The sequence below is a fragment of the Capra hircus genome, unplaced genomic scaffold (genome assembly GCF_001704415.2).
Source record: "Capra hircus breed San Clemente unplaced genomic scaffold, ASM170441v1, whole genome shotgun sequence".
In the NCBI taxonomy this organism is placed as follows: Eukaryota; Metazoa; Chordata; class Mammalia; order Artiodactyla; family Bovidae; genus Capra; species Capra hircus.
The window spans coordinates 3,786-13,180 of record NW_017216461.1 but is presented as its reverse complement, the minus strand read 5'-3'; the positions used below and the strand labels follow the sequence as shown (position 1 = coordinate 13,180).

Here is a 9,395-nt window from a genome sequence, read left to right as displayed (position 1 = left end):
GCCTCGAAATCTAGGCCACGCGTCGGCAGAATGACAAGTAAGGGTGCGGCGAACCCAGCTGGGTCTGCGCGGTGGGACCACCCAGCCCTGTCCCGGGCCCGAAGCCCAGGCTGCCAGGCATTGTCCGCCCTGGCAGCGAGACCTGGGCGGGCAGTCAGCCCCTGGGTCTTGGGCCTTGTTGGCCCCATGGGATCTGGGTGGGCGCTGGGCAGGGGGAGGGCCCGGGGGCCGAGTGGACATCCGTAAGGACCCCCCAGCCCAGCTTCTTGGCACCTGCTGGGGAGGTGGGCCGGGGCTGCCCGCCTGGCCTGGGGCCCCTATGTTGGCCCCTCCGCCGGCCGAGCCTGGAGCCCTCCTCCTCCTCCCCTCCGCGTCCCCGTCTGTACCGTGGGGTCCTCAGTCCCTTCACACCCACCAGCCAGACCCGGTTCCACACTTGCGTCATTTTCTGACCCCTTTTCTGGTGCTCACTGCCGAGCCTAGTTTAGGTCCCAGGTCCCTTCTGGGTTGGCGTGTAGACCGGCCAGGCCCTCGAGGGCCTCCACCCTAGGCTGGCCTCTCCCGTCTTAGCGCCCAGACGTTCTGGGAAGTTTGGGATGCTCCCTTCTATGCTGGGCAGTACCTGTTCTCAGGTCCCGGGGTGAGGGGCACCCCCTCCTGGGATCGGTCGCCTGCCCCTGCCGCATGTCATCCCCACCTGACGTCCCCATGAGGTCGGCCATGCCACTCGCGCCCACCTCCCGCCATGCTGAGCCCATTTCCAAGTGGTTGGAAAAAAGCAGGAGGAGTACTTCACGACACTCCGGAGTGTCCCGTGTCCACGCAGCGTTTGACTGGCGTGGCCCCCCACCCGTCTCCTTGCGGGTCGCCAACATAGGAGAGTTGGCCCTGGCACCGCTGACGGCCATCCCCGCCCCGGCCCGCCCTACAGGACGGCTGGCAGGACTGCTTCCCCGGCCTCCTGCCCCCAGGCCCCAGATGGCCCGGTGAGTCTGGTGCTGCGTGGGGACACCCGCCTCACACCCCCATCTTGCCTGCAGAGGCCCCAGGCCCCGAGCCCAGCCCACAGGAGCGGGCCTTTGGCAGCGGGGACACCGTGGAGCTGAGCTGCCGCTCGCCGGCGGGGGTGCCCACGGAACCCACCATCTGGGTGAAGGACGGCGTGGGCCTGGCGCCCTCGGACCGCGTCCTGGTGGGGCCACAGCGGCTACAGGTGCTCAACGCCTCCCACGAGGACGCCGGGGCCTACAGCTGCCGCCAGCGCCTCTCCCAGCGGCTGCTGTGCCTCTTCAGCGTGCGCGTGACAGGTACTGGCGAGGGCGCGGCGCTCCGGCCGGGGCGGCACGGGGAGCCCCGGGGCCGTGAGGGTCCTGCTTGGCTGCAGGGCGCTCCCTGCATCGCCCGCCCTCTTGCCTGCGTTACAGACGCTCCGTCCTCGGGGGATGACGAAGATGGGGACGACGAGGCTGAGGACACAGGTGAGACCAGGCTCCAGGTGCGAGGGGCTGCCCGGCTGGGGGCCTGCCTTCCCACTGGGGGCCTGCCTTCCCACTGGGGCCCCGCCCCGCCCGCCCCATGAGACCGAGGCCTGGGGACCACCTCCATGGGGTTCCTTCTCTGTGGGGCGATGGGTGCCCACCCCTGGGCTCTGGGGGCAGGTGAGGGGTGGGGTGTGCTGCAGGGCCGGGGGCCGGGGCTCCAGGAGCACCCCGGGGACTGGTGTGGCCAGGGCTGGGGGAGCCAGGCTGTGGTCAGTGCTGCATGTGCGTGAACCAGGGCAGGGGGCAGCAGATGGGTTCAGGGAAGTGGGAGACACCTGGGATCGCCTAGGCAGAAGGGGTGGCCGTCTCGGGTGTCGGGCAGGTGGTGTCTGGGGTGCCAGGGTGGCCGTGGGCCACCTGGGTGGGGTGCCAGCGTGGTGGGGCTGTGGGGTGTCGGCGGGTGTGGCCAGCATGGACGTGGGTGTCGGGGCGCAGGTGTATGTACTGGGAAGGGGCTGCCGTAGTGGTTCCTGGTGGCAGCTTGTGGGTGACAGTGCCCAGGTACCTGGGCCTAGAACAGCAAGTGGCAGGGGGCTTTGCCCGGTGTGGAGGGGCCGGTCTGGGGAGGCGGGCTGTCTGCTTTTGGAGGAGCTGAGTTTGTAATGCCATGAGATGCGGGCTGGGGGTGTGGGGACCCGGTGGGTGCCCTGTCTGTCTTCTCCCTCCGCCCTGGTGGGTCCCGCCCACTCTAGGGTGGTCTTCCCCTGTGGCTGCGGCACAGGGAGCTGGGCAGCTGGTGGGGCTGCCAGCCCCAAAGGAGAAAACCAGCTGGGTGTGAGGGTGGGGGTAGACCGTCTCGGAAGGCAGGGTGGGGAGCAGGGCCTTCCGACGTCCTATCACCCATGGGGCAGAGCGTGGCCTGGGGTCTCGCAGAAGCCCGCGGGCTCCTGGCCGGCCTCAAGGCTCCGGGTTCTCTGGGTGGCTAGGTGCGGTGCCCATCCATCGAGCTGGGCATCCTCACCTGGTGTGCCCTGGTCCCTGTGCCAGTTGGTGGGCCCGCCCCTGATGGGCCCGCCTGGGTGGGTGGTGATCCTGAGACGCCTCTGCGTCCTGGGTCACAGTGCGGCGCCCTGGACCCCCCGACTGGAGCTGGTGTTTGAGGAAGGTGAGGGACCTGGCTTTGTCGCGTGACCGGAGGTGGCATTCAGGCTATTGGAAGCTCGTCCAGCCCTGGGAGGGGGTCTTCAAAAGGCTGACATCCCCTCCGCAGGCGGGAAGCAGGCTGGAGAGGGACAGGCAAGCCTCTACCCACCCCACCCTGCCACAGCCTTCCCTCCCTCCCCGGACAGCAGGGGCCCCTTACTGGACGCGGCCCGAGCGGATGGACAAGAAGCTGCTAGCGGTGCCGGCCGCCAACACGGTTCGCTTCCGCTGCCCGGCTGCCGGCAACCCCACGCCATCCATCACCTGGCTGAAGAACGGCAAGGAGTTCCGGGGCGAGCACCGCATCGGAGGAATCAAGGTGGGCCCGCGGTGGCTGGGGGTGCGGGGCGGGGCCAGGCGGCGCCCAGACCAGCTAACCCGCCGTCCGCTCACCCGAGTCCACCCGCAGCTGCGGCACCAGCAGTGGAGCCTGGTCATGGAGAGCGTGGTGCCCTCGGACCGCGGCAACTACACGTGCGTCGTGGAGAACAAGTTTGGCAGAATCCAGCAGACCTACACCCTGGACGTGCTGGGTGAGGCCCGGGGCGTGCGGGCGGGGGCCGGGGCGGGGCCAGGCGGCGCTCAGACCGGCAGCCTCTGAAGCCCTCCGCGCCCCGCAGAGCGCTCTCCGCACCGGCCCATCCTCCAGGCGGGGCTGCCCGCCAACCAGACCGCCGTGCTGGGCAGCGACGTGGAGTTCCACTGCAAGGTGTACAGCGATGCCCAGCCCCACATCCAGTGGCTGAAGCACGTGGAGGTGAACGGCAGCAAGGTGGGGCCCGACGGCACGCCCTACGTCACCGTGCTCAAGGTGGGCGCCGCCGCCGGCCGGGCGGGGAGGGCAGACCAGGCGGGAGGCCCGTCAGGCTGGGCCTTGGGGGAGACGCAGCGGGGTCGCTCTGGGGGCGGGGTCTGTCCGCGTTGGCCTGCAGACCCAGAGCGGGGGCTCTGCCAGCCCCGGCGCCTCCCTGGGCCCTCAGGGCAGGAATGTGTTCCCACGGCCCCGGGGTTGGGGGCCACCCGAGCTGGGGCGATTGCGACATTTGCTGCCCAAAGAGAAACATCTGTTAAGGCACACGATGGGGCTGAGGGGCGGGATCGGGAGTACAGACTCGGGGCGGGGCAGTACCCGGAGCTCTCAGGCCTGGCAGCGTTGGGGCGGGGACCCCAGAGGTGGGTGGCCTGAGCGCTCCGAGGAGGACCTCTCTGAGGGTTAGCGGGCGGCGGGGGTGCGTGACGGGCAGCTATGTCCAGTGTGAGCACAGCGCCCGCCGCGGTGTCTCCACGCCTCCTCCAGGCAGCCCTCCTGGCTGGTTCCTCGGGGCTGGGCGAGGGCCAGCTCCTCGGCAGTCACGCCCGTGTGTCCGGCGGGGCCCCCGCGCCTGAGCCGGGTCTCTTGTCCCCGCAGTCGTGGATCAGTGAGAGTGCGGAGGCCGACGCGCGCCTCCGCCTGGCCAATGTGTCCGAGCGTGACGGGGGCGAGTACCTCTGTCGAGCCTCCAATTTCATAGGCGTGGCTGAGAAGGCCTTTTGGCTGCGTGTTCACGGGCCCCCAGCAGGTAACAGCTCTGTCCCACGCCTGCCTGGCACGCCGAGCTCCAGCTCTGATGCCCTGGCCCTGTGCCCACCCGCACGCCCCGCCACTCCCACCCCACGACCCTGGCTCACACTGCTCCTGGCGTGGCCGCCTCTGCACCTTGACCCCCCCGGCCTCCGTTGTGACCGCCTGCTCTGATCCCCCACGGCCTGCGCTGACCCACCTGCACCTTGTGTGTGCCCCCGGACGCCCTTGCCCTGGGGCCGAGCCTGAGCGCCTGCCTCCAGCTGCTCTAGCACGCGCGCTGTCTCTCTCTGTCTGTCCATCTCTCTGTTCCCTCCTCTCTCTGGCCCCGGCTCCCACGGCTGCTCACTTCTGCCTGGCCTTGTTGCCTCCCTCCCTGCCCCCCTGGCTCCCCCGCCTGCCCCTTTCCCCCGGTGCACGCTCACCCTGCCTGCTGTGCTGACAGCCAACAACGTCTGGCTCACCTGGGACAGAGGACTCGCCGGTGGAGGGACTGGCTTCGGGCTCGGTGTGGACGCGCGGGGCAGAGGCCACTGGGGCCGCGGTGGCGGCGGTCGCGGTGGTGGCGGCGGCGTTTTCCTTGCAGCCTGGCCGGAGCGGCGCCGAGTGGACTTTGGCTGCGGTGCCCATGGGCTGCTCTTGGTGCTCTCCTATCGCGCTCTGTTCTCTCTTTGTAGACGGCGGGCGCTAACACCACCGACAAGGAGCTAGAGGTTCTATCCTTGCGCAATGTCACCTTTGAGGACGCGGGGGAGTACACGTGTCTGGCGGGCAATTCTATCGGGTTTTCCCATCACTCTGCGTGGCTGGTGGTGCTGCCAGGTATCGGCTTCTGCCGCTCTCGCTCTGTCCTCTTGGGGCTCGGGACGCGCCAGTGCCGCCGGGGAGGCCAGGGGACTGCAGAGCCCTCCAGCCAGCTTCCACACCCGGCGTGCGGGCAAAGTCTGCTCGGCCCTGTCTCGGGCCTGACGGGCCTCCCCCCGATAGCGCCCCGGCCCAGCGGGGTCCCTGGCAGCTGATGCGGTGGTGCTGGCGCCTCCCGGGTGGCGGGTGAGGGTGCTGCTGGCTCTGCTGGGCTCTCCTTTCCTGGGTCTGTCTACGCTCCTTGTGGCCTGCGCACTTCTGGCTGCTGAAGACTCAACGAGGCCTTGGCACTCCCCCAACCCCACCGGGGGCGGGGTCTGTACCCGGTCCTGGGCCCCCCACCGTGCCCGCGGCTCCGGCTTGGGGCAGTGCGCGGGCTCCCTCGACGCTGGGCTAGGCCGCTGACACCTGTGTCTTTGCAGCCGAGGAGGAGCTGGTGGAAGCCGGTGAGGCTGGCGGTGTGTTCGCGGGCATCCTCAGCTATGGGCTGGGCTTCCTCCTCTTCATCCTGGCTGTGGCCGCCATTACGCTCTACCGCCTGCGGAGCCCCCCCAAGAAGGGCCTGGGCTCGCCCGCGGTGCACAAGGTCTCCCGCTTCCCGCTCAAGCGACAGGTAACAGAAAGTAGATACCAGGTTCCGAGCCTGCCCGTGCCCTTGCCCGGCCCGCTGCCCTGGCCCCTGAGTGTGTCTCGTCTGTAAAGTCTGAGGACATCAGGGTGTGGGCTGAGCCCTCACCCGCTTGCACAGTCACCCCGTAGAGCCGGGTTTCTCCGGGGCAAAATATGTTAAAAACCTCCATTTAGCACCACAGGGGCAGAAGTCAGGTCCCTCTCGGGCATGTGGTCCGCGGGAGCCGCACTCCGGGCCCTAGCTGCCTGGCCTCGTGGCACCAACCTGCCTCTGCCGACCCAGCAGGTGTCCTTGGAGTCCAGCTCATCCATGAGCTCCAACACGCCACTGGTACGCATCGCCCGGCTGTCCTCGGGCGAGGGCCCCACCCTGGCCAACGTCTCTGAGCTCGAGCTGCCCGCCGACCCCAAGTGGGAGCTGTCCCGGGCCCGGTCAGTCGTGTGCGCAGGCCTGGGGCCCTGACCCAGTGGCGGGTGCGAGGGCACAGAGGGTGGGGGTCCCATAGTGGGGAGGGGTTCCCACTCGGGCCTGACTGAATTCATATGGGAGTCAGGCAGGCCTCTGATGAATATGGGGCTGGACGCCCCCTCTGAGATGGGTGAGGGGGACCCACTCTTGGAAAAGTGCCCTCACAGTCAAGAGGTCAGCGGGTAGTGTCCTTTACCCATTAGCAGGGCTGCCTGGGCGAGTGTGGAGGGCTTCCTGGAGGCGGCGGCGGCACCGACCTCATGCTGCCTGGAAGAGGGCCTCAAGCAGGCAGGTGTGCTCACGGCCTCTCTGCTTCTGCCACCAGGCTCACCCTGGGCAAGCCTCTTGGGGAGGGCTGCTTCGGCCAGGTGGTCATGGCAGAGGCCATTGGCATCGACAAGGACCGAGCTGCCAAGCCTGTCACGGTGGCCGTGAAGATGCTGAAAGGTGATGGTTGGGTGGGGATGTGGTGAGGGGGCCTGTGCCAGGCTGGACGGCCCTCCCTGACTCAGCTGCCCATCCCCGCACAGATGACGCCACGGATAAGGACTTGTCGGACCTGGTGTCCGAGATGGAGATGATGAAGATGATCGGAAAACATAAGAACATTATCAACTTGCTAGGCGCCTGCACGCAGGGCGGTGAGAGTCGGGCTGGGGCGGGGTCTGCGGTGGGCGGGGGCCGCACGCAGGGGGGCGTGCACGCGGGCCGGTGGGGTGGGGCCGCACCAGATGCGGTGGGGGTGGGGCGGTTGGGAGGCCCGCAGGGCGCCCCTCTGAGCCGCCCGCGCCCTCAGGGCCCCTGTATGTGCTGGCCTGGAGTACGCGAGCAAGGCGCAACCTACGGAATAACCTGCGGGGTTGGCGCTCGGCGGCCCGAGGCACTGGACTACTTCTGCGACACTCGTGCCCGGTCCTGCCCGCAGGAGCAGCTTCGCCGGCAAATGACCTCGATGTCCTGCGATATCCGTACTATTTGCAGGTTTGGCGCGAGGTGTCCATTGGACCTGACCTGGACTCTTAACGCACGGAAAGAACTATCTGACCAACCAGTAGCCCCATGCGAGATGCCCGCCGTCGTGGCGCCTGCGTGGAGACAAACCACCCGGCGCGTGGGTGGTTGGAGAGTCCGCTGGACTGGCTCAAACCGTGCCCCGACCACCCCTGCGTCCACATAGGCGACCTGTCGCCCGCATTGTGCTAGGTGAGCGCGAGGACCACCACGTGATGAAAATCGCGACGACCACATACGGGGGCTACTGTTAGGGGATGAACACAGGCTAGCACGAAAATATCACCTAGGGACTTCCCTTTGGACCAATTCGGCCTGGCCCGCTGACGTTCCACATCTCGACTACTACAAGTAAGACAACAAACGTGAGCTCCAGCCCCTACCCGGGTGCAGTGGGGGGCCTCGGCCAGTCGAGCGGCGCTCTGGCAGCCCAACATTCGCCCCTCCTCCCCTAACCGGGCCGCCTGCCCAATGTGAAGTGGATGCACCCCGAGGCCTTGTTATGACCGGCGGCTACACCAGCTAAAGTGAGTGTATGTGGCCCATGACTGGTAGCCCGGGCTATGGGCCCGGTCGGATAGGCCTCTGCCGGCAGGAAGTTCTGACAGCGGGTGGACGAGCCTGGGTTGCGTGCATGCCTCTGGGCTCAGTGTCGCTTCGACCCAGTTTGCGACATGCTGTGTGAATTGCCTGGATTTCTCCATTTTTCGGTGTCTGTTTCCAGGGCTGACGGTCGCTGCTTTGCCCCCATCACTGTACCCTAAGCGTGGTCCTTCGGGCAAGCGTCTGCTCTGCGTGATGACTCTTCACACTGGGGGGCTCGCGTCACCTAGCAATCCCCGTGGAGGGACTCTTCAAGCTCTGAAGAAGGCCACCAGATGGCCACCTAAGCAGGACCAATGCGCACTGTCACGCGAATTACATGAACCTGTTGACCTGTGCGGCCCGCCCGCTAGCGTGAATGCGGGGGAGTCCAGTCCAGGGCCGGGCGTGTCCTCGTAGGGCTGGGCCTACTGAGTTCCACATGGTACTGATACCGTAGTGGCTGGCCCGCCGCGGCCCACTAGCTTGCAGTGTCCCCTAGTCTTTAACGATGTCTGCGGTGTAGGTGCTGACGCGCCAGTCTCACTGCGAGCCTCCACTCTTCAGCCACCATGATGGGCTGACCGGAAACAGATCCAGAGGAATTACTGTCTCTGCCTTACGAGCAACGACGTGAGTGTGGGGCTCACCGCTCCCGCCCTGCCTCCGTGGAGCGGCTCCCTGCGGAGCCAGAGGCCGCACTGACCCATAGCCCGCCTGCGCCCGCAGGGCAGTACTCTGGACCTGTCAGTTTCGCCTCTCGGCATAGTACTCGCATAGGCCGGAAGCGGGCCAGGGACACCCAGCGTCCGGCTTCCTCTGGGTGGACGACTCCTGTTCGTAGTTCGCTCACCACCCGCCTGCTGCCGCCGGGGGCCACACCGCTAGCGAAGGAGGCTCTCGCGGACCGTGAACGAAGCCGGCGCGGGCCAGGCCAGCGCAGCCCCCATTGAAATGTATAACAGACCCCAAGCCCAGCCGTTGCTGCCGCTGGGTTGCCATGATCCCTTCTGTCCCGCCAGGCCCAGGTACTTGCCACGACCTCGTGATAACGGTCACATTCAGGGTGGAACGGTTATGGAACAGGGACAGGTCACCATGTGGTGTGTGTGTAGTGTGTGTGGTGTGCGCTGCACCCGCGCATGGGCCATGGTGTGCCCTCCATGGGCGTCCGGCCGGTCGTGCCTCGCCTGCCTGACTCCAAGCCGTGACCTCTTGGCACCTACACTGGCAGCACAGGCGACCAAGCCTGTTAGAATGTAAAGGGGGGCTTCTCCCATGGGGGCTCCTTCCCTGGGTGTCCCTGCCCGCCCGCGGCCCCCCCACACGGGATGGCAGCATCCACGGGGCTGGACCAGGCTCCGCTGTCTCAAGCTGTGTGCTGAGGCTGCCCCCATACAACGCGCCACAAGCTGGCAGCGATCTATACAGCGTATGCACAGCGCCCGTGTGCGCGCACCTCCCCCTCCCAAGTGAACGCCTACTGGGTCCTGGCCTGGGGTGGCGTTAGCGCAGCCCCCACCCTCAGGCCTCCCACTCCCACCCTCCTGTCCCCCAAGAAGACTGTAATATACGCCCGGCTACCTGGCAAAGG

At 67.4% G+C, this 9,395-nt stretch overlaps 1 protein-coding gene across 1 annotated transcript; it reads left to right on the top strand.

Annotated features, from left to right (window-relative positions):
• Window positions 1–1,040: 1,040 nt before the first annotated feature.
• Window positions 1,041–7,022, top strand: LOC102187310 (fibroblast growth factor receptor 3; the record flags this gene model as incomplete). Its single annotated transcript, XM_018045593.1, is given in 11 exon segments — window positions 1,041–1,307; window positions 1,425–1,478; window positions 2,831–3,003; window positions 3,094–3,217; window positions 3,305–3,495; window positions 4,923–5,067; window positions 5,532–5,722; window positions 6,026–6,171; window positions 6,534–6,655; window positions 6,739–6,849; window positions 7,005–7,022. Coding segments are annotated over 11 exon segments (1,542 nt in total), but the record flags the coding sequence as incomplete, so codon positions are not given.
• Window positions 7,023–9,395: the final 2,373 nt, after the last annotated feature.